The sequence below is a fragment of the Myotis brandtii genome, unplaced genomic scaffold, assembly GCF_000412655.1.
Source record: "Myotis brandtii unplaced genomic scaffold, ASM41265v1 scaffold499, whole genome shotgun sequence".
Taxonomy (NCBI): Eukaryota; Metazoa; Chordata; class Mammalia; order Chiroptera; family Vespertilionidae; genus Myotis; species Myotis brandtii.
The window spans coordinates 1,135,878-1,161,196 of NW_005369027.1; the positions used below are offsets into that span (position 1 = coordinate 1,135,878).

A 25,319-nucleotide genomic window follows, 5' to 3' on the forward strand; every position below is an offset into this window, starting at 1 on the left:
TGCCTCTCAAATTTAAGGTGTCCAGAGGAAAATAACAGCATAATTTATTTTAAAACAAGGAAGAAAAACAAAATGATTAAAAATAAACTAAATAAATGTACTCAAGATATTAAAAAAAGAACAGCACAATTAAACTTCAAGAATTAAAAAGTAGCAGTTAATAAGGACAAAAGGAGAAATTAACTAAATTAAAAAAAAAATTGAGCCTAACCAGTTTGGCTCAGTGGATAGAGCATCGGCCTGCAGACTGAAAGGTCCCAGGTTCGATTCCGGTCAAGGGCATGTACCTGGGTTGTGGGCACATCCCCAGTAGGGAGTGTGCGGGAGGCAGCTGATCGATGTTTCTCTCTCATCGATGTTTCTAACTTTCTATCCCTCTCCCTTCCTCTCTGTAAAAAATCAATAAAATATATTTTTTAAAAATTTTTTGAATTACCAAAGAAAAGTCAGATCTTTAAAATTTAGATTGAAAACAGATGAAAAACATGTTCCTAATGCCATTCATATGTTGCCTCTTTTACTTTGCAAAATTTATTACTTTTCGTTGCTGTCTTGGATCCTTTTTTTATGGAGGTTCCATGAACATTTGAAAGGTGTGTATTCTGTTACATGCAAAGTTCAATACATCAAACCAAACGGCAAACTGTCCACTGTGCATATGGGGTGGTCAATAAATAATAATAAAGAAAAACAAAAACTGCTGTTTTGAGGCCCTCTTTAATATGCCTTAAAAACTTTCCTAAGCTATATTTCAACCAGGATGCACTCCTATTACAGTCTCTTCATCCCTCCATATTTGTTTTTCCTTAATGCTTTTTCTTATTCAGATTTCCCACTAAGGCAACTCCCTAATCAACAAAACTAATACTAACCAGCACTAAATTCCATCCCAGAGTCCTGGGAAGTGTGGAAACTGGGAAAAGTACCCACACACCCGTTCAACCTCCTTAGGGACTAGGGATCACCTGTCTTGTCAGCTCCCAGGGACAAGTGACTGAGAAGCCGGACCCTGGTCAGCAGCTGGAAAAGTTAGGACATTGAAGGTGCAGTCTAACCCCTCCAGGAAGAAGCTGGAAGTTGGGCTCTATTGTCTGCTCACTCGGCACTGAGGCAGGGAAAGGAAGGGCTTGCATGACTGTTTAATCCTGCCGTTTGTGCTCCATGGTCCCAAGGGACTAGTAAATGCCGGGCCCCATTAGCTCTCCAAAAAGAGGCAAATTAGGAGACCATTGCTCTGGGAGCAGACATCAGGTTGGGCACTAGATATGTGGTCTGAACCTTTGCTCCTCAATGAGAAGCTGGGAGATGGGAGCTCCCTCTCAATTGTATGGGCTGTTATGGGTGAAGATTATGGTGAGAATGTGTCTCAGTTTTCCCTACTTGTTTTGATGTGGGCATGTTCTCAATCACCCAACGTCAAGAAATCTCTCAATCAGTTTCTGGTTTTCTCTCAGAAGAAGCTGATCCGTGTGTAGTTGTTTAAGCAACGTGTTCATGTGTGGAGGGGGTTTTGCTATCTTGCTGAGAATAAATTCTCTCTATTTTCTTTTTAAAATATTCTTTTTGCCTCTGGTGTTCTTCACGTTCACTACAATATATGCATGTGGATTTCCTTTTATATATCATTTTGTTATTGCTGTTGTTAATCCTCACCAGACAATATTTTTCCATTGATTTTTAGAGAGATTGGAAGGGAAAGAGGGAGGGAGGGAGGAGAGAGAGGGGACGAGAGAGAGAGAGAGAGAGAGAGAGAGAGAGGCATCGTTGTGAGAGACACATTGATTGGTTTTGATTGGTTGCCTCTCCACCAGGGCTGGGGATTGACCCTGCAACCCAGGTACATGCTCTTGACTGGTAATCAAACCCATGACCCTTTGGTCTGAGGGCCAAGGCTCCAACCATTGGGAAAAACTGGCCAAGGCTCTTTTTATATGCCTTGATTAACAATTTGGGGACTTCTTGGCCATGGAGACTGGTGTCTTTCATCAGTTCTAGGAAATTCTTAATATCATTTTTATTCTTTTCTCTCTTCTTAATGTTATATTAGAATATTTTAAAACTTGTGAAACCATCTTCATGTATCAACTGCTTTTTAAAAATGTTTTGTATTGTGTCTCTCTGAAGTACACTGCAACAAACTTCTTCAAATATATCTTTCAGATCATTAATTCTCTTCCATTTTGTCTAACCACTGAATTTTTTTACAATTATGTTTTTCATTTTAGATAATTCTGCCTGGTCAATTTCAACAGTCTTTTAGTTGCTTTATAAAACTCTTCATACTATAGTAAATAAAAGAAGGAGTAATGTATATAAAGCATATTATTTATATTCAATATCTATAGTGTTTACAGATCTGATTCTGCAGTTGGTTCTTTCTGCAATGTCTCACTTGTGGTGGCTTGCTTATTTGTACGTCTTGTGAGAACTTACTTTCCTTGGACCTGCATGAGAATTTTTTGTGAATTGGGTGTAAAGTGCGGAGAAAATCTGAGTTTACTTCTGGCAGGTACTTGGAGGTATTGCCAAGACAGAACAACTTCAAATGTTCAAGCTGGGGTTTTAGAGGCCATATAGATGATATGAATTCTGACCCAATGTCCAGGTAAGGACAGATTTATTGTTAGAAAATTTCCAACATGTTTTCTATTCTTTTTTTTTCTGAGCCACCCAAGTCAAGGTTAAGCTAGCCAAGTCTTCCTACAATCTCCTACTGTAGGGGCCGGTGTCTCTCTTGTTCATCCAAAGAGGTAGCTAAATTTAAGGATTCTCACCTTTATGAAAGGATCTCCTATGGCTTTCCTATTGACAATATATAGCCCGTGTCTTCTGCCCTCAGTTCATGGTGTTTCAAGTCCAAGCCACAGGCCTTAATGAAAAAGAAATTCCCCACACCTCCCAGCACAATGCTGGTGCTGGCTTGCTAGCCTGGATTTCAGCTCTCTTCTTATCTGGCTGACCTCAGATTTTCCTAATTCACCTGTTGGATTGTCCATGTATTTAAAAATATTTGATCCATTATTTTTAGTTATATTATTTTACTATATTTCTAGAAACCAAACCATTTTTTGAAAAGCATGTTAAAGTGCTCCTCGACATCAGTGATGCCTATACTTCTCTAGTCCTAAATGCTAATCTGTTTAGTACAGGTCCCATTTCTCCTTCAGGTGAAAACATAAAAATATAAGGACTGTATTCTGCATATTATTACTCTTAGTAAAGGGCAGCATATCTTGGCAGTTGCAGGGCATCTAAACTCAGGCTAGATGGCAACTGAGAGAAGAGAATTTTTCTCTCTTTGGGCTCCCTTATCACACACACAAAAAAAATCTGAGCAGCATATCACTTAGATAGGTTTTTGGTGGCTTACCTCACTGTAAATTCTGGTCCCAGTTAAAAGTTAGGTAAAGGAGAGCCACCCACCACAAGTATATGCACTGCCAGTTGGAGAAAGGAGGAAAAAAACAGGGGTAAGGGAAAAATGCACTTCGATCCAATATCACAAAATGACGTGCAGCATTCCTGTATCTATTCTTTCCTTCCTTCATTTACTCAGCAATATTCACAGAGCACTTACTATGTGTAGAACATTATTCTAGGTGTTGGAGATACAATAGTAAATAAAGAAATATAGGGACCTAGCTGGTTTGGCTCAGTGGATAGAGCATCGGCCTGCGAACTGAAGGGTCCAAGGTTTGATTCTGGTCAAGGGCACATACCTTGGTTGCAGGCTCCTCCCTGGCCCCGACCCTGGTCAAGGTGCGTGCAGGAGGCAACCAATCCTTATGTCTCTCTCACATCGATGTTTCTCTCTCTGTCTCTCCCTCTCCCACTCTCTCTAAAAATCAATGAAAAAATATTCTGGGGTGAAGATTAAAAAAAAAAAGAAATATAGGAATGATGACACATAAATGAATATATTAAAAAGAAACATAAGAAAATAAATATAACAGCTCTTTGGAAATGAGATAACACTACAAAACTCCTTTGTCATTACCTTCTTTTTCACAAGATGATCTGGATAACTTTGTGGACCATGATTACAACAGCTGCTTTTTCCCCACAGGAGAAAGCATATCTTGATAGATTTGGAGTTTCAAAGCAATTACACTGGCAAAGTTTCTCGCTTAAAAACATTTTGGAAATTCTGTTAATCTATAATTTAACACTTTTCAACCCTCACTCGGTCACAAATGCAGAAGGAACACCTTGTAATTCATATTAGCCTTTCCAATAAATCAATCACTTTAACCTGTCAAGTATTCTAATTCAACTTCTATTTTCTCCACCAATAAATCTCAGGCTTCATATCCACAACCAGGTGTGGACCAGAATGAAAGAGCAAACGGAGCTGCCACATGGTATTTGTTGAGTAAGCGCTCTGATACATTTCCACACCATAAACATGTAATGACACTTCCAACAGCGTATTTACTACATCAATTTATTTCAAGGTATTCTATTTGCAGAAGCAAGATAGAGCAAAGGTTACTTTGGATCTTTTGCCAATACCGCTTCCTGTAAATAAAGAGAAGAGCAACCATTTAATTTACAAAATCATTTTAAAAGGCTAAATGCTCAATAAATTCTGCTTTACCTAGTTCAGACAGCCTCGGCAGCTATTTGTAACTTGGGTATAAAAATATGTACAAAATTCAAGCATTTGCACTAGCTTGGGCATGCCTAGCTTTGATTGAAACTGAATTCATTTCAAAGGTTGTTGAGACGGTATTAGAATTTCAGGGAAATATCTGTGGGACTCCCTCCTGCCTTGTCCTGAGAAGTGAATCAGCCACAGGCTTGAGAAAAGGAAGACTCCATCCATCACCACTCCTATGCCTGGTCCCATTAAAGCTGCAACCAACTAGCTCATCTATCTATCTATCTATCTATCTATCTATCTGCCTGCCTACCTACCTACCTACCTACCTACCTACCTATCTACCTACCTATCTATCTTCCTCTCTGCATAATAAACTGGACCAATTATGCAAGCATCCCCTGACACAATTCTGTGTAGCACTATGAGAAATGATATACAAGCCTGTATGTCCAGCCTAGGAAATTTCACCTCACTGTATTAGCCCCTTCTCAAATATAAACTACTTCTACTTAAATGACCCAGGTACAAAGTCCATTTCACTAACAAGTTATTCTATCTTTTATACTTGGTTACATTTATAATTTAACTGATAGTTTATAGAAACTAAGAATCTTAGCATAAATTGTGTTGAATTTTAATTAAGCCCCTTAAGTTCTATCAATGAAAATTGAATATAGCACAGAAGATAGAACTATCTTCTGGAATCAGAGAGATGAGATTCACATCCCAGCTCTGATCACTCACCAGCCTTCTGACTTAAGCAAGTTACATAACTTACGCAAGTCTCAATTTTATTTTCTGTAAAAAATAAATAAAAATGCTTATCTTATAGAGACTCTAATAATTAAATGGCTAGCTATCAAGAAAAGTTACATTTTAATTTATGGGGGACCTAACATTCAACTAGTACCACTGGTATAAAATTAGTAAGAAACAGTCTTGCCCACAAGGAGGTTTCAATCTTATTATGAAGACAAGGTACGCATCTAAAGGACAAGCTTACTGAGTGCTCATTACACAGGGCAAACAAAAAGATGATGGGGTATTATTAAAGAGTCTACCCTATTTAGACAAGAGTTCCTAAAATTTTCACATAGATGCTAATAATTGAGAATTTAATAAATTTTCACAATGATGTCAATAATTAGAAATTGAATAATGCTGGATTAGAAATGAAGTGACCTGTTTAAAAACATGTAACTAATGGAAAAGCATACAAAAAGGTAATTCTAAATTTAAATAATATTTTTACCATGAAAGTAATAAAATTAAGAACATAGGAATTATATGTGTTTAGTTTAGTGTATCAATAAAACTTAGTAATTTTAATTGGATTAATTTCTTAATTATAGAAGAATCTGCCTCCAAATAGTCATCTCCACTAACGATAATGAGAGCTAAGATTTATTGGGCACTAATGAAGTCCCAGGCACTGCTCTAAGCATGTTTACATGTATTATTCTCACTGATTGTAACGATACTATGATTTATCCCCCTTTATTGGAGAGGAAACCAAGTCCAAGGAAATAACTTTCCTACGGTCACATGGGTGGTAAGAACCACAGCTGAGAGAGGAACCAGGCATTCATCACCAAGTGCTACCCAATGCTGCCCCCACTGAGCAGCTACCTGTCTCACTTGGGTAGCTAATGGTCCCTGACATCATACTCGACTGTTGAAAATAAAGTTTGAGTTTCTGAGCTTCTTCTCAAAACTGGCTTCACCTATCACCAGTTCCCATCATAACTGATGAAAATTCATCCATCCAGTTGCCAAAACAAAACAAAACAACACCTTGTAATGATCTGTGGCAGACACAGAGGTGCACTGCCCATTCCCCTGCCAGGCAGGACTTGCCCAGCTGTGGGGAGTGAGGACAGCAGACGGACCCCCAGCTATCACTTCCTTCAGTGTTTGACGGCTTCTAGTAACTGAAAGAGGCAAAAGGCCTGGCTTTTCTGCCTGACACGGAACACTCAGGAGCAACCTTCTCTCCAGAACTCCCTCTGACTGGTCCAGGCTTTGTGGGCGTAGACTTCTTCCTCTGCTTAGTCTGGCTCTTCTTCTCTTCCCTTTGCACATATTACTTCCTAATAACAGCTTGTACCCCAAGCTCCATCAGGCGGGTGCTTCCGGAGACTCAGCCAAAACTCCTCCCTTCCTCCCACAGGTCACATTCATTCTGTCAAATCTAGTTGGCTCCCCTCACAGCATTTACAGATACCACCCTGGTCCAAACTAGAAGTTGAGGTGGAATCAAGTGGTGATGTAAAATGCACGCCTGGAACCTCCTGCCTGGGGGAGACTGGAGCACACGTAGCTGTCTGGAAGCTACTCCCTTTGTTCAGCTTCTCCCTTCGTTCCCCTTTGGTCTGACACACAGTCAGTGTAGTCTCAGCCTGTCACTCTTTTGCTTGAAACCTTACAATGAATCGAATTTAATCTGATGTAAAAGCCGCAATCAATAAAAGCCTTTCCAGCCCTTTATGACCTAACCCCACTGGGTCTCTGATCTCAGCATCTACTCATCACCTCCCTCTCCGCACCAATCCCCCACTTCTGTCACCTAAACACTGGGCATGCCTTCAGGCCTCGGTTCTGGATCTCCACCTGCTGATTCTCTCACTTCCTTCAAGCCTTTGATAATATCTCACTTTCTCAATGTAACATTCTATGCAATTGACTTCTCTATGTTTATTGTTTTTTTGCCTTTTTCCCCTTTTAGAATGTGGATTGTCATCTATTACATCCCAAGCACAAAGTACACTAGTAATAATAAGTATTTGTGAAATGGATAAATCCTACATTTCCTAAGGAGATTTATAGAAAATAAAACCATCATTACAATCTAATTAACAATCCCCAATTTAAATTCACGACTTCCTTGGCAGAGATGCAAAGGACTCAGAGGTCTACTGATGGAATATTTTCCTGCTAATCAATTCATTGGAACATACAAGAGGATGGTCGAGTCTGATTGGATTACTAGGTCTTTATTTACTCATGCTCTAAACTCCAGTACATGGATTTAAAAACCCACTTCTGTTTATTTTCATATTGGGACATTGAATCACACTTCACCTTTCTCTTGACTTACCTCAAGCTCATCAAGGGCACTTCCCAGGGTTGCTGCCTGAGGTTCCAGAGGGGCCAGCACATTCTGGATGCCTTGTGAAGCATTCGATATTACGTTGAGTGCATTCTGAATTTCTTCGCAAACTGTGTCCTTGCTGGCTTTGAGGGAAGCAACATCAGAATGTTCCAAACAAGCTGAACAAATTGAATGCAAGAGCGGGGAGTTCTCCTTCAATGAGGCCCGGGCGCCGGCTATTTCATCCCTCTGATTTGGAGACTTTAAGTCCTGAGGATGAAAATTAAAAGAGAGGTACCATATAATGAGCTATGGGAGAAAGAGTTATACAAAGAAGCTCTACTTTTCTGTCAATATACATGAAAAAGATCATAGACACTAAGAAGTCATCTATAAGTTAAAATCCAGGTCATCAATTATTTTTACCCTCCTTCAGAGTCAAAAATTCTGTAGTAGGAAAGCGGGGCGCATTAGCAAATAAAGGCCACAGTGATGCAGATGTGTAACACCGAGCAGATCAGTCATATCCTTACAAGTCAGAAAAATACTCCGGCGCTCACATTCTTAAGTGTATTATAAGAGAGCATGAATTATAATGATACTGATTACCTATTTCCGTAGACGGTGATGATTGCATTTAACCTTTTCATGAAAACTCAACCAATTCAGTCAAGATGCTAAGTTGAACCTCCGACCATTCTGCTCTTTTAGACTCTTTTCTTACTAATAAATCAACCCTCTATCTTTCTTTCTTAGACATTTATTCAACAAATAGTTATTGAACATTTAGCATATGCTGGCCCTTGTGCTAGATACGAAGCGTACAGATGTGAGCAATCCTACAAGGACCCTGTTCTCCTGAAGCTTATGTTCTTCTTTGAGGGGAGGGATCCTATAGACACACAATGAAGTAGGTAAACAATGCACAAGTCTATTTCAGGAAATGATGCATGCTATCAAGAAGAGACAAAAGTAATGCATCATAGAGACTGATTTGAGAAGAGAAAGCTGCTTTAGCTTGGCGGTCACAGAAAATATTTCCATTATGATGACAGTTGCAGTGAACATAAATGAAAAGCATCCCAAGCAGTGGGAAGAGAGGGGAGAGAAGTCCTATAAAAGTGATAGCTGGCCAAAACTAACTCAAGATACAGCAAAAATCCCTGACAAGCACTACCTTAATTAAGTGACAAAGGTTAACCTCATTAGTGATGCCACAGGGATATCATGCACCCCTTGACACATTGTGACTTCTCCTCTCTAGTATTCTCTTTAAAAGCCCACAATCCCAGTCTAATCATAAGAAACACAATAAAGAAAACCGGATTGGAGAACATCCTGCATGAGACCCGGGCAGTGTTCCTCAAGACCATTACGGTCACACCAAAACAGGGCACTAAATAATAAACTCTCACAGACCAGAGGAGGCTGGGGAGACATGACAAGCAAACGCCATGTGGATCCCTGGACTGGATCCTGGAAAAGAAATAAACTATTCATGGCTACACTGGTGAAGCCCACACAAACCTGAGTTAAGTGAATAGTAACCCGTCAGAGTTAGTTTGTTCCTTGTGGCAAATCAAAGATATTAACAAGGCAGGGAACCAGGGGGAGCGTAGATGGGAACTCCCTTTACCAAATCTGCAACTTTTCTGAAAAATCCAAAAATATTAATATAAATAGAAAGCTTATTTTAAAGAAAACTAACTCAAGGGACCTTAACTATAGCTTATGCATTAAAAATTCATGACAAATATTTTCCCCATTTTAAAAACGAGAAAACGGGGGTTTGGAGAGTCTAAATTCCTAAGCCAGTGACAGAGCTAGATGGTGGCATTTCTTATATCGTAACCGAAGTCAGTGTGATGGCTAAACCATGATCCCAATAACTATGCTATATCTTTCCTGCACAGGAAGGAATTCCCTTATTTGCTATACAAGGACGAGGACTCGTCTTTGTATAATGACAGTTTATAAAGTGCTTATAGATCTTATCAATCATCACAACACCTTTAAAGCAGTAAGGCTGGGGTTATTAAGCACCACTTTAACTAAATAGGTATTTAGTGTAAGAAGACTCAGAGGCTGGTAAAAGAACTAAGCTCTAAACCTAAGTCTTTCAACTCACATGTTTTTTTCCACAAGACTCTGTTACCAAGGAATAATGTTGCCTGTAGTTAATAAATGGCTGTCCTGCTGTATTTTTAGTTCCTTCTTTTCTGAAAGTAAAGGCTGTCTGCTACTTTATGCAGGCGTTGGGAGATATCAACTGATTTACAAGATGTGGGGAGGACAGTAAGAAGTAGCTGTCAACCCACTGTTCATACTAATTACCCAAGAAAAGACACTTTGTGGTTTTCTTGGCTCGCTATGATTTCCCCTTATATTTCTGGTCTGAGTTCTAGTGTTATCTCTGTCATTAGCACCATGAGCTGGGTAATTCCTCTATTCTTTCAATGTCTGCTTTTCCATCTATAAAAATGGGGAAAATGATATTTTGCCAACAGAAGACGGAGTAAGTAGCATATCAGAAAACAAATGTAGCCCTTGCCAGTTTGGTTCAGTGGATAGAGCAACGGCCTGAGGACCAAAGGGTCCCGGGTTCAATTCCAGTCAAGGGCATGTACCTCAGTTGCAGACTCCCCCCCAGCCTGGGCCCTAGTCAGGGTGCATGCAGGAGGCGACCAATCAGTGTGATTCTCTCACATGGATATTTCTGTCTTTCCCTCTCTCTTCCGCTCTCTCTAAAAATCAATGGAAAAATATCCTCAGGTGAGGATTAAAAAAAAAAAAGAAAGAAAACAAATATACTTGAAAAAAAGTAGACATAGAGAGAATACAGAATTATTTTATTCCTTAAATTTATTAAGGAATACTGTCTTTGTCCTGTGATGGTCTTAGTGATTTTCATATTTTCCACATTTTTATATCACCACCTACATTTAGCTCAGTGAAACTTAGAAAAATATTTAATGTTTTGAAAGGACAAGTAAATTACAGTTTTGAAAGGATGCACAACTCTCAGAAGAATAACAATAAAAAGTATAAATATTCAGAAAGAGCTGAAGAAAAGTCTCTGCATATTACAGTATAATCAAAATGTATTACATAATTCCCTCTAAAGTGACATACACATAACATATACTTCTTTATCTAGAATGGCATGGTCAACATTTAGGTAGTTTCTGAAAGAAGAAAGTCTGTGAACATATATTATTACAAAGAAAGCAAAAGTTAAAAATATTATTTCTTTTACTCTGATGGTGGCTATGTATATCTAAATTATGGTGACTTTAATGCTGCAGGGACTTTGGAATTTAAAAACCAAATATATTTTTGGCTTTTGATCCTAAGCTTAATTATCTCTGCCCAAGGCAATTATAGGATCTTTAATGAGCACTGATATCCAAAACAGTAAACTGTGATAAGGACAGTTTTAATGAACATAACAAAAATGATGTACTATGGCAGCTGGTGGGGGAAAGAAAGGCAGGTTATAGAGTTGAAGGTAAGGAAAATACAGAAGGCAAAATCGTTTCTCCTAAGGCACATCCCAAAGAATAAATTTAATGTAATAAGTAGGCACATAAACAAAGGGGGAATTAATAAATGCCAGCCTTCTAAATAAAAGGTTGTGGTGATGTTTGTTTTATTAATTTTAACTGATAATACCATGGTTCAAAGCTTCATATGTCTAAGTATGCTAAAATCTTAAACCAGGTCAAAATGGGAATTAAATGGTAGGGTTACTTAGGGATTTCTTTGGGTGGAGAAGTATAAAGAATTCAGCTCCTCGGGATTTATACTTATTTAATAACTTTTTTCCAGAAAGTAAAATCTCATGAGATTTCTAAGTGAAGGGGACATTAAAGGCTTCTAGCTGATGAAGAAATACACAGATGGGATTAAAAAAGAAAGAAGAACTCACAAGTCTGTGCAAGTGGATAGAAAACTAACATATGAGTTTTAACTCTGGCAAGAGAACAAAATATATTTAGGGATTTTCAATTTAAAAAAAATGGAGGGCTCTAAGTGATCAATTAATTAATTCAACTATTCATTCAACAAATATTGTTTGGCTCCCATTGCACATCAGACAATTCACTAGATGTTAGAAATGCAAAGATAAAGAGCTTATAGGTCAGAAGGGGAAACAAATTTATATGGGAGTTAAAATAGATGAAAGTCCCTCAGCTTGAGGAAATTAAAGAAAATGTATCAGAGGAGGTGAATCTTAAACTATAAGTAGGAGTTTTTCCTGTAAAGGAAGCAGAACAAAAAAAAACAAGCAAATAAAACAGCATGTGTGAAGACCTGAGGCATGAGAGCAAAGAGCATGCAGACCACAGCAGGTGGCACCACAGCAAGTACAGGCATACCTTGGAGATACTGCAGTTGGGTTCCAAGATGAAGCGATAAAGTGAGTATCACAATACACTGAGTCACAGGAATTTTCTGGTTTCCCAGTGCACATAAAAGTTTTGTTTATTAAGATGCAATAGTATTTTCTATATATATAAAAGCCTAAGCAACTGCTAAGACCGGACGACCTGACGACTGGCCAGTAGCTATGATGTGCACTGACCACCAGGGGGCAGACGCTCAATGCAGGAGCTGCCCCTTGGTGGTCAGTGCGCTCCCACAGCCAACCTCCAGCAGTCCCTTCCCCTGGCCAGCTGGCCCCGATTGCCAGCCAGGCCGAGGGACCCCACCTGTGCACAAACTGGTGCACCAGGCCTCTAGTGTCTAATAAAACAATGTACATGCCTTAATTAAAAAAAAACAACACTTTATTGCTAAAAAATACTAACCATCATCTGAGCCTTCATTGAGTGATAATCTTTTTGCTGGTGGAGGGTTTTACCTTAGTGTTGATGGCTGCTGACTTATCAGGGTGGTGGTTGCTAAAGTTGGGGTACCCTGGAAATTTCTTAAAATAAGATAACAATGAAGTTGCTGCATCAAGTGACACTTCCTTTCATGAAAGATTTCATGTGATACTGTTTGATAGCATTTTACCCACAGTAAATAAAACTTCTCTCAAAATTGGAGTTAATCTTCTCAAAGTCTGTACAACTTCATCAATTAAGTTCATGTAATATTCTAAATTCTTGGTCATCTTTACAACATCTTCACCAGAAGTAGATTCCATCTCAAGAAATCACTTTATTTGCTCATCCATAAGAAGTAACTAACTCCTCATCCATTAAAGTTCTATCATGAGATTTCAGCAGTTCAGTCACATCTTCAGGCTCCACTTTTCATTCTGGTTCTCTTGCTATGTCCACCACTGCAGTAACTACAGTTACTTCCTCAACTGAAGTCTTGAACCCCTCAAAGTTATCCAGGAGGTTTGGAATCAACTTCTTCCAAATCAAGCTCTTGATATTTTAACCTCTTCCCATTAATAACAAATATTCTTAATGGCATCTAGAATGGTGAATCCTCCTTTCCAGAAATGTTTCAATTTACTTTACTCAGATCCATCAGAGGAAGCACTGTCTATGGCAGTTACAGCCTTCCAAAATGTATGTCTTAAATAGTAAGACATGAAAGTAAAAATTACTCCTTGATCCATGGGCTGCAGAATGAATGTTGTGTTAGCAGGCATGAAAACAACATTAAATCTCGTACATCTCCATCAGAACTCTTGGGTGACCAGGTGTGTTATCACTGAGCAATAATATTTTGAATCTTTTCCCCTAAGCAGATCTCAACAATGAGCATAAAATATTCAGGAAACCATGTGGTAAACATGTGCTGTTATCCAGGAATTTTTGTTCCGTTTATAAAACACAGGTAGAGCAGATTTAGCGTATTTCTTCAGGCCCTAGGGTTTGGGAATAGCAAATGACCATAGGCTTCAACTTAAAGTCACCAGCTGCATTAGGCCCTCACAAGACAGTCAGCCTCTCCTTTGAGGCTTTGAAGCATTACCTTCTACTCTATAGCTATGCAAGTTCAATATAAGGCTGTTTTATGTATATTGGTAATTTGTTGTTAGTGTAGCCACCTTCATTAATTACCTTACCTAGATTTTCTGGGCAACTTGCTGCAGTTTCTACATCAGCACTTGCTGCTTCACCTTGTTATTGGCAACGGCTTCTTTACTTAAACTTCATGAACCCACCTCTACTAGCTTCAAACTTTCCTTCTGCAGCTTCTTTACTTCTCTCATCCTTCACAGAACTGAAGAGAGTTAGGGCCTTGCTCTGGATTAGGCTTTGGCTTAAGGGAAGGTTGTGGCTGGTTTGATCTTTTATCCAGTCCACAAAAACTTTCTCCATGTCAACAATAAGGCTGTTTCACATTCTTATCATTGGTGTGTTCACTGGAGTAGCACCTTAAATTTCCTTCAAGAACTCCTCCTTTACATTAACATCTTGGCTGTTTGGCGCAAGAGGCCTAGTTTTTGGTATCATCTCAGCTTTCAACATGCCTTCCTCACTGAATTTAATCATTTCTAGCTTTTGATCTAAAGTGAGAGATGTGTAACTCTTTCTGTCACTTGAACATTTAGAAACCACTGTAGAGTTATTAATTGACCCAATTTCACTATTGTTGTGTTGCAGGGAATAGGGAGGCCCAAGGAGAGGAAGCAAGACTGGGACAGCCCATAGGTGAAGCACAACATTTATTAAGTTCGTCAACTTGTATGGGTGATATTTGTGATGTCCCCAAACAATTACAATAGTAACATCAAAGATAACTGACCACAAATCTCTATAAGAAATATAATAATGATGAAAACATTTGAAATATTGTGAGAATTATTAAAAAGTCGCAGAGAATGGATGATCCTGGACAGTATTATGCTGAGTAAAATAAGCCAGTCAGAGAAAAATAAGTATCACACGTTCTTACTCATATGTGGAATCTAATGAACCAAATAAACTGATGATCAAAAATAGACCCAGAATCATAGAAGCATGAACAGACTGTCGAAACTCAGGGGGAAGGCAGGGGAGGATGGGTGAAAAGAGATCAACTAATGAACTTGTATGCATATATGCATAACCAGTGGACACAGACAACAGGGTGGTGAGAGCCTGGGTTGGGCGGAGTTGGGGGGGAGGGGAGGATGGGAGAGGCCTGGGAGATGTTAATGGGGGGAAAAGGAGGACCTATGTAATACTTTCAAAAATTAACATTTAAAAAAAGTGACAGAGACACAAAGTGAGCAAATGCTTTTGAAAAATGGTGCTGATAGACTTGCTTAAAGCAGGGTTGCCACAAACCTTCAGTTTGTAAAAAATACCATAGCTGTGAAGCACAAGAGTGACTCACAATCAAGCAAGGTATTCCTGTACAGGAGACCTAAGTAATAATGGAGATGAATCCAGCTAGAAAGGTAAGCAGGAGATTCCTCATGTGTCCTGCTAAAGAACTGTGAGAGCAATAAGCTCAGATGTGTATTTTCAAAGGTTACTGTAGCACTGACCTTTGAGTAGATGAAAGAACATGAAATTTATCCGAGTACTGGATAAATTTCATGCTCTTTCATCTACTCAATGAAGATGTGGTACATATACACAGTGAAATACTACTCAGCCATAAGGAGGGATGAAATACTGCCACTTGCAACAACATGGATGGACCTTGAGAATATTACGCTAAGCTAAATAAGTCAGATAGAAAAGGACAAGAACCATATGATTTTTCTCATATGTGTGCATAAAACTGAAGACGAAGAGCCAGGTGGTGGTTGCCAGAGGGAAGGGGGGAGGAAAAGGAGGTCCTACTCTATGGTGATGTAAGATTTCACTTTGGGTGATAGGCACACAGTGCAATATACAGATCTTGTAACATAGAAACCCACACTGAAAGTGTATGATCATGTTGACCAATGTCACCTCAAAATATTTAATTTAAAAAATAAAAATAAAGAGAATGAAATTGCAGTCATGGAGATCAGGGAATAATCCACACAACAATGGGTGCTTGAATGCTGAACACGATGGCCAGACTGCAGTAGAATGAATCCAGGAATATTTTGGAGATGAAAATAGTAAAACTGACATTTAGATTTAAAGAGAGAGTATTTAGAAGCATCTAGAAAATTGTTTCAGCAATTGTGTACATAGTGGTGCATTCATCAAGATGGGGAATACAGAATAAATAATGTGTTTGGAAGAGAAAGGTGAAATACATTTTGTCATCTGCCAAATGTAAAATGCCAGCATAATATTCAAAGGAAAATACTCTATACATGGATCTAGAACTGAGAGAGTCAGAGCTATAAGTAGGGATTTGTGAATCACCAACCCATAGTGCAAAAGCTACAGGGCCTTCACCTTGAATGAATGTTACAGTAAAAAGAATTTAGAAATCAGCACAAATTATTTATTGAGGATATGAGCCTGATAATTTTCTAGCCCCAAAGGCCAAATTTACATTGTAAATCACCACGAAGAATATAAAAAATACTAAACTCTCAAAAAAACACATGCAAACCCTAAAGCTTAGGACTTGAATTACTGTGAATATTTATGGCCAACATACTTTAAGAAAAAAGAATTAAAGGTATTGTTTTTTTTAAACCAATTTGGAAAGACAGAATGATTTCTATATCAAGGAGTTAAAAATATGGGATCTGTTCACCTTGAGAAAGGGAAATTTATATTGGAGGACACACTATAATAAAAAAAAATCTTAAAATCAGAAATAAATTTGACAAGTTGTTAATGAGCTTTTTTTTTACTAAATCTAGAAACAGCAGATTGAGAAAGTAGCATTTTAGATTTGAGTGGAATAAATGGAAAATATATTTGTTCCTACTGCTGTCTCCCTCACTTCATTATAATTCCCATAAATGCAATCACTATAGCTTACTTATGTTAATCCCATTATCTGGCATTATATGGCTCATATTAAAAGCTTAATTTGTTTTCTTTTAAGAAACAATTAGACAAATGAATAAGAGGGGGTATTTAGGCTCAGAATAAGTAAAATATGTGGATATGATTAATCTAGGAAATGAAATTTGTGGAAAACATATGTAACCTAGGGACTTTGGGCAAAGTTGTGCCTGACAATGCCATGGAAAGCTAAAGAGTAAAATTAAACTACACCTCTCTTTACATTAAATGTTAGTGAAGCCATTAAAACAACTATTTTGGAAAACTAACAGTATCTATTGAAACTGAACTTTTATATACCACACAAGCCCGCTCTTCCACTCCTAGGAGAGGATCCACACGAATGGAAATGTGCCCATATGTTCATTAACAGGCATATGCAAAAATGTTCATAGAAGCATTCTTTGTAATAACTCCAAATTGGAAACAACCCAAAGTAATGAGAGTGAACAAATGCAGCTCCATGCAACCACATGAACTATGAAATGGAAAACACCGGACAGACACAAGAGAGTATGTATGGTTTGATTCCATCTGTATAAAGTCTGACTCAAGCAAAACTAATCTATGGCTTTAAAAATAATAAATGAGGTTACTCTTGAGGGGTGATTAGGAACCAGAAAGGGGCATAAGAGGTATGACTTCTCGTAAAGAACACTGGTATAAATGGGCTGTGGACCTGCCCTGGTGCCATATTCCCCATGATATTAAAGGAAGGATGAGAACATTGGATAACCAGTCCATCTGCAAGTATCTTCTACCCACTTTAAGGGCTCTTATTTAAAAGGGGAAAGGAAAACATCCAAATGTTTCTAAAATAAAAGTAAGAAAAGAAAGCTTCCCCCAGCCTGGCCATCGGCAAAGGCAGAGCTAAAGGATTTTCACAGAAAGTGATTCCCTGCGCCCTTGAACAAACCCTCACTTCAGAGAGTCAGAGAAAACTTCCTTACTAAGCTATATCCCTGCGGAGGGGAACAGTTCGGCAGATACTCTGCTCAACAAAGCAGAACAACATGCAAAGGACCGAGTTTCCCTTCCAGGTGTCTCAGCGAGGTTTCTGGAGCTGACAAAACCACTCTGGTAGGGGGAGGAAGGCAGCTGACAACGAGCAGTTTTGTTTTCTTATGACTAAGAAGATGTACAGCAGAAAAGCCCCACGGATACTCTGCTATTTGGACTGCATCCTTGGTTGGCTTCTATCCCCGCTCTTCTCTCTGCCAAGATGCTGCCTGCTAACTGCTTCGCTGGTCACTGGGCAGCTTCGTGTTCTATCGGAAAACAAAATAGTGCAAACACCTGCTAATTGAAATGTTTTTCTCCAGCATAAATTAGGAAGTGGAATACTTAGTGTTCACTGAGCTGAGGGATAGAAGACGGTGAAACAAGAGGAGACTGTACAGATAAAAAGAAAGTTTGGAGAGAAAAAATAAAGATTGAAAAAAAACTGCAAGATTTTACAATCAAAACTTTATTAAGCAGCTATATCCCTTCCCGAGTGGAATAGCTCAGCAAGGCCTTTACTGCTTTTCTTCCTTTATTTCCCACTTCCCATTTCATATTAAAAGCACAAACTCAATAAAGAAGAAAATAAAAAGAATTCTCCAAATTCAAATAGAAAACTAAGAAACTATATAATAATAGTATTAAGATATCTCCAAGGTATGAATTCTGGGCTATTGATGTATATCTTGGGTAGGTGAAATACACCAAAGTGAGTATTTATAACTCCAAGGAAACCTCCTAGGAAAACATTATTACTTAATTCTACTGCAGACTACCGTGTCAGTCAAGAAAATGTATATATAAATTTAAAAGTGCACTATGCTCATTTTCTACCCATCTGAAGCAAATACAATATGTATCACATCAGTCTATTATCTACATTGAATTTATATCTAAAAAAAATACACTCTATCTGAAGTCATCTACCATCTGACTAAAGTAAAAGGAATAAACAGAACAAGAGAAAAATAATGAGCTATTTCAGCAAGATCCAGTTGCTGTACTTCATGCTTCCCTCCCATTTGTGTGTATATTTCATCACTCAATCTAACAAAATTCAAATATCCATAAATCAGAAAACTTTTCATCTCAAGTGTAGATTAATTAACACCTATGTGTGTTACATTGGATTTTAACACCTAGTAAAAAAAAAAGAAAGAAAGAAATATCATTATCCTCACAATTTCTTCATTTTTAAGCTTCTGTGACTCAGAGAAATAGACCACCCTTTCTCATTCTGGTGCATCTCAGAAAGCAAAAAGTATGTTCATGCACCTTCTTAATTAATAATCCCTTCGGTCCATGTAGTGGTTTATCCTGTTTAATATGTTTCCAGTCATTCTTTCACAAGGAATCCCATGAGGAGATATGAAAAGTGATATGATTGCTAATTGTTGAAAGAGGAAAAGGACATGTGTCCAAAGGCAGACAAGGTTAATAAACAGTGGTGGGTTCGTTGTGTTTAAGAAAGTCAACATTTGCTGCACAGATATTGTGCTTCTGACACTCATTCTGTATTCACTTTCTCATTTAATGGTTCAGCCAAAAATAGGATCTTGGGTTGGCTCCTGTCTTAACAGTCTTTCTACCTACCACTATTTGTGTTGTTGTCAGTAGCTTCATCATCTGCTCCCAAACTCTGTCAAAGGACTTTCCTACTAGCCTCCGGTTCTATGGTGGCCCAACACAGAATAAGTATTTCAGGCATGTCTTCATGATGAATACTTGTCACACCTAATACAACTCAGAAACACACTCCTTGATTCAGTTTCAGAACAAGACTGATAAGAAAACCACAGGCCAAAAGTATAAGACCAGAAATTAAAGAGTGATGTCCAAGGTACATGAAGAAAGAGTGAAATTTTGAGTATCATCTGGACTATTTCAATCTCTTTCTGATAAAGGAAACATTCTAAATTTGGCATCTGAGTAATGATAGTTTAATAGTTGCTCTTTCCAGAGGGAGGGAAAGAACTATTTGATTTTTTGTCTCATTCAACAAGCTTGAAACACCAATTTTAAGCTTTGACTTTAAAGCTAAGGCTATAAATGCAGGTGTTTATTCTAAGCAGGAAGTAAGAAAATGCTAGCTGTAAGTTAATAGGGAGTGGTGAGGCCCTCATACGCTATAGAGTGTCTGCTCCATTTAAAAAACTTCAATTCCAAAATGGTCAAAAAAAGAAAGCATTTCTGACCTCTGCTCTAAAGTATTAGCACAGATGTTTCTGTGAGACTTGTGAATGCAGTCTCCATGCCTTAAATGCATACCATATGTGTATCTGACCTTGGAAGGGATTGGAAAGGTAGGTAATGCATGCCCCTGGGCCTGAGGAGCCTTCAAAAAACAAAGAGTGAGGCAAATGTTGAGCAACTCTAAGGCAGAGAGTCTGTCTCATAATGGAAAGAGCATGAGCTTTGGGGTTAGAATCCCAACACAAAAACACTCCGATAGCAGGAGATTCTGAGTAGAGTAATTAACCTTACTTCAGCTACAAAATTAGAACAGTAATTCCTATCTTATAGGGTGTTAATGAGGTTAAATGATTTAATGTGAAACATTTTTCCAGCATTTCTTACTTGACCTTTCTCTATAGAGCAAACTATTGGCCAATTAAAATGTTTCCCCCTGTCGTCTTAAAGGACACTGAATACCAAATTGCAATTGATAGACATTTAACTCTCTTCTGAGCTCCTGGTGAATAATTCACATTGGGTCTCAAACATGTCCAAAATTGAACCCCTTCCCTTTCTTACACACATCCTCAAATATTTTTCTCCTCCCACATTCTCAGACCTCAATATCCAGCTGACAGCAAAAACCTGGAGGAATACCCTGACTCTTCCATTTCCTCATCTCCATCATTTAGTAAGATCTGGTATTCTACTCATTAAATACTTCCGCAATATATAAACTTGTTCTCACCACCAATACTAGTCTAGAGGAAAAATTATTAGGGCTAAAACTTAAAGAAGTGGTTGTGAATACAGGGGAAGAGAACAAATTAGAGATATTTAACAACAGACAGAACTTTATGACTAATACAATCTTTTCTCTACTATCAGAGGAGTCTCTCTAAAATTCAAATATCACTCCCCAATTTAAAATTTCCAAGTGACTGCTAATCCACACATAATAAAGCTCGTAGTGTTTATTATACACCAGCATGGTCTGATTCCAGCTTTACCCTGCAATCTCACTTCCACCAGTTCTCTCACAGGAACCCCTTTCTCCTGCTATATAGAATCACATAAGGTTGTACACTTGCCTTCGCATGAATATGTTCCAGTCTCCCCTCACATATCCTGGTAATTGTCTATTCATCCTTCAAGACATCTTGGATTCTCATGTTCTGTTGCTCACAGATGTGATCATGTGCTCCAGTAAGTGCTTAAACAGCACTGATGTAGCACATAGTAAACCGTTACCCTTTGCTATAGCTATTCATTGACATATCTGTCTCTCACTAAACTATGGGTTTCTATTGGGACCAAACTGATATCTTATCTTAATTCTTTCATCCCCTGGGCCTTATACAGGAGCTGGTACAGAGTGACCGAAATGAATTAATAACAGCATTTTGAAGACATCAGAAAATTTTGAGGGTGACTGCCATAAAATACTGTCCATTTCCATGAGGTAAAAACTCTAATTTTTGAAAAGGAAATCACAATGACAAAAAATGAAGATATCCTCAGTCTAGAATGCAAATGTTCTTCTGTAACTGTATTCCCAATTAAGCTAACTAGAATTGCCTCTGAAATATTCTTTGAAGTGTTCTGGTTTAGCCTCTTCTAGAAACCTGGTGATGATAGTTTTAGCACTTATATGCAAGTGTGCCATTCAGGGCTTTTTGCTATGCATCTCAGGCTGGTCTAAATACATTCCCCAGCACAAAACAAGACCTCGAGCAGAAAGAAGTTAAGGATGTTCCATATTCAACATGCTTTTCAGAAAGTTAGTACATTAGGGCGGCATAGGTAAACACCGGAGACTGCTGCCGCAAACAACCACTTCAAAAATACAACTAAAAGACGGAACGGACATCACCCAGAACCACAGGAAGGCTGGCTGAGGAGAGACTCTTCAACTAGAAGGAAAAATAACAGCACACCGAGGCTCAGAGGAGGCGCAGTGTGGAAAATACTCAGGTGCGGAGGTGCGCGCGCAAAGCGGGCTGGTGGCTGAGAGCGCGGTTGTCGTTTTCGGTCAGGGGGGAGTCTCAGACTCTGAGCTCCAGATACGGGCGAATCGCTGGGGACTCGGACCCAAACGGGAGAAGCGGGAGTGTCTGGCATCAGTTGGAAGGCAGCTTTCCCTCCGAGGTTTGCAGCGGTTCCGGGGGTTCTGAGAAGCAGAGCCTCTGGGAACAGGACTGAGGGCACCATAACGGCTCCCTCCGCCCGCCCTGTTGAGCCCGCCCCGCCCAAGCCCTGCGCAGAGCCATTTGCCGGATCGCCTCAGGCAAAGGCTAGATTAGCACCTCCCCAGAGGACAGAAGTTTTCCGCGGCAGACACAGCTGATTCACACAGCCAGTCGGCCTGGTGGTCAAATCCCTCTAGTATTAACTACAACAATCAAGGCTCAACTAGAACAAGACTGCGCACAAAGACCACTAGGGGGTGCACCAAGAAAGCATAAAAAATGCGGAGACAAAACATGCTTTTCAGAAAGTTAGTACATTAATCAATAATCAGATCCACCTGATTGAGGAAAAGAGAAACAACTTAGGTTAACAATCCTATCAAGTTTTAAGTGTTCTGAGGTATAAACAAGTTATTCTTACAGTGCATTGAACCAAGCGCTACGAGAAAATACAAACAGAAAGAAAATAAGCACCCACTTTGATGTCCTCTGCTCTCTGGAAATTGTTAAGTAATAATGTGCTAAAGTAAATAAAATTGGTGGATAAATCAGAATTATTAAAGGAGTTAGATGGAAAAGCATAAGGAGGTTAAGAGATGCTTCCTAGAAAGGCAGATGAGCATTTCAAAAAGCACCAAGTAAAAGAGAGCCCAAATGACTGTCATTAAAAGTCAGATGGCCCTCTACTAGGCATCTCAGACATAACGTATTGAAAGCTGAGCTCCTGACAGTGCCCCTTAACCCACTACCCCCACAGTCTTCACAGTTCATAAATAGCAATTCCACCAGTTGTCCAGGCCAAAAACTTTGCTGTCCTCCTTCACTTCTCTTTCTTTCGAATCTCACATCTAGTCTGTCAGCAAATCCTATCACTTTTACCCTCATTTATCCAGAATTTGACCACCTATCACCTCTAGCAAGTTATGGTGTCACCGCTTTGATCAAACCATTCAACAAATCTCTCTGACCTCATCCCTGATCTTTTCTTGTTCACTGTGATCCAGCCTCAGGGACCTCTTTGCTGTTTCTCTAAAAACAGGCATGTCCCTACCTCAGGCCATCACATTGGTTGGCACACTCTTCTAGATCCATGACAGGCTCACTCACTCACTTTTTTTTTTTGAGTCTTTACTCAAAAATGAACTTTTCAGTGAGGGCTCCTTATCCATCCTATCTAAAAGTTCAACAAATAATTCCACTTTCAATATGCCATATCCCCTAACCCTGCTTTCTCTTTTCCTTACTATTTATCACCAACATACTTTATATTATAATTATGTATTATGTTTGCTTTATGTCTTCTCCAATGGAATGTAAACTCCATGAGGACAAATGAAAGGTACTTGATAAATATCTATCTAATGAATGAATGTACATCAAGCCAAATTAAAAATTTGGAATTTGAAACATCTTACTGATCACACATACAAAAACTTATCCTATCACATATGGGGGCAAAGTACTAGAACAGTGTCTAGTCATATCTGAGAAAATACACAGCACAAAACTTCTTGTCCCCTTTTATCTCCAATTCCAGAGACAGATCTTAGAACAAGTTCACCTGCACATCTTAGGACTCACTTATGAGTTTGACTTAGGTCATATGTCATGCTTACCAGAATACAGATAGAACGCTTCTGAATTCAAAATATAATGGCTATAGTTAAAAAGGCAACTTCTGTGCCTGCCTAGTATAAGGTAAGTTGTATTTAAAACCCAGATCTCTAATTAACAAAGATTTTTGCCTTACTCAAGAATTACATACTGAGCATGGAATGTCCATGTGCAGAGTATTTACTGTTTAGATTTTGTCAACTTAAATTCTTGTGTCTTTTGGAATGGCTACAGTCCACCCTGGTACATAAAATAAATTAGCATTCTTGCACTCTAGAGAAAAGTATGTGTTTAGCACCAAATGGAATCAGCAGATGACTAAATACTCTTTTTTTTTCCTCTGCCTTGTTTCTATCATAAATACAACAGATGCAAAATGCTGGAATGCAGAAAACTCCCAGAAGGTTGGTGTTTTCCTCTAATGCAGAAATAAAGCATTCAAAAATTCATTCCATATTTGCATACCAGAGTCAATAAAAATGCCTTCATTTCTTTACTGCCATCAAGACGATTTTATGGCTATATCACAAAGGTCTGTATAGTCCAGATGAAGCATAAGGCTACCTTTGATGTTAAATATCACTAAATATCTTATAAATTTATAGCAGTGGTCATTCCAATCCATGATAAATTATTGCCACATAAATGATTTAGAGTTACTACAGTTTACACTAAACCTTGATCATTATCCAAACCCATGGGCCATTCAAAGGCATGAGACACAGATCTCTAAAACATTAGTTAATAAGGACTATTTCTACAGTAAGTATGAAAAAAATCCTCCTAGGAAGACCGAGTTCTCTTCAATATAACTTCTTTTAAAAGCATAATGTACAAGGAAAATGACAGTACATCACCCTTGGTCTAATTGTTCAGCTATGTTCCTTAAGATTCTCTAGCTTCTACCACCCCAATTTAAGTTGAATTTTCATTCCTATTTTTATTCACTGTTGGATTTGTAAGAAATGCATACTCAGAGACATTCAATTTCAGTGAAAAAAGACAAAAATGTTCTTCAACCTGACAAAGGGAATCTATGTAAAACCCATGCTAAGATCAAACTCAATGATGAAAGACTAAAGGCTTTCTCCCTATGATCAGGAATAAGGCAAGCATGTCCTCTTTCACTTTTATTCAGTGTTGTACTAGAAGTTCTAGTCAGACAATTTAAGGAAGAAAAATAAATAAACAGCATTCAGATTGGGGAGGAAGAAGTAAAACTATCTCTGTTTGAAAATAACATGACCTAGAATATAGAAAATTCTAAGAAATTCACCAAAAAAAAAATACTATTAGAACTAATAAACAAGATCAGCAAGGTTGTAGGATGCAATATCAATATTGGAAAAATCAATTGTATATCTATACCCTTGCAGTGAATGATCTGAAAATAAAATTAAGGAAACAATTCTACAATTGCATAAAAAATAAAATACCTAGTAATAAATTTAATAAAAGTGGCATAAGACTGAAAATTACAAAACATCATTAAAAGAAATTTTAAAAGACTTAAATAACTGAAATGACTTTCCATATCATAGACTAGAAGACTTAATATTGTTATGATGGCAATATTCCCCCAAATTGGACTACAAATTCAGTGTAATTTCTATCAAAATGCCAGCTGTGTTTTTACAGAGATTGACAAGAGGAACCTAAAACCCTCATGGAAATATGAATATGACCTCAGAATGAACAAAACAATTTTCAAAAGGAACAAAGTTAGAGGACTCAAAATTTCCAATTTCAAAACTTAATAAAAAGCTACAAAAAGTGTGTTAGTGGCA

At 38.2% G+C, this 25,319-nt stretch overlaps 1 protein-coding gene across 1 annotated transcript in view; it reads right to left on the reverse strand.

Annotated features, from left to right (window-relative positions):
• Positions 1 to 25,319, reverse strand: part of CTNNA3 (catenin (cadherin-associated protein), alpha 3) — a 1,348,181-nt gene that overhangs the window by 1,027,455 nt on the left and 295,407 nt on the right. Inside the window, exon 6 of the mRNA XM_005876777.2 lies at positions 7,701 to 7,964. Within this exon, the coding sequence (XP_005876839.1) occupies positions 7,701 to 7,964 (264 nt within the window). The remainder of the gene's footprint in view (positions 1 to 7,700; positions 7,965 to 25,319) is intronic.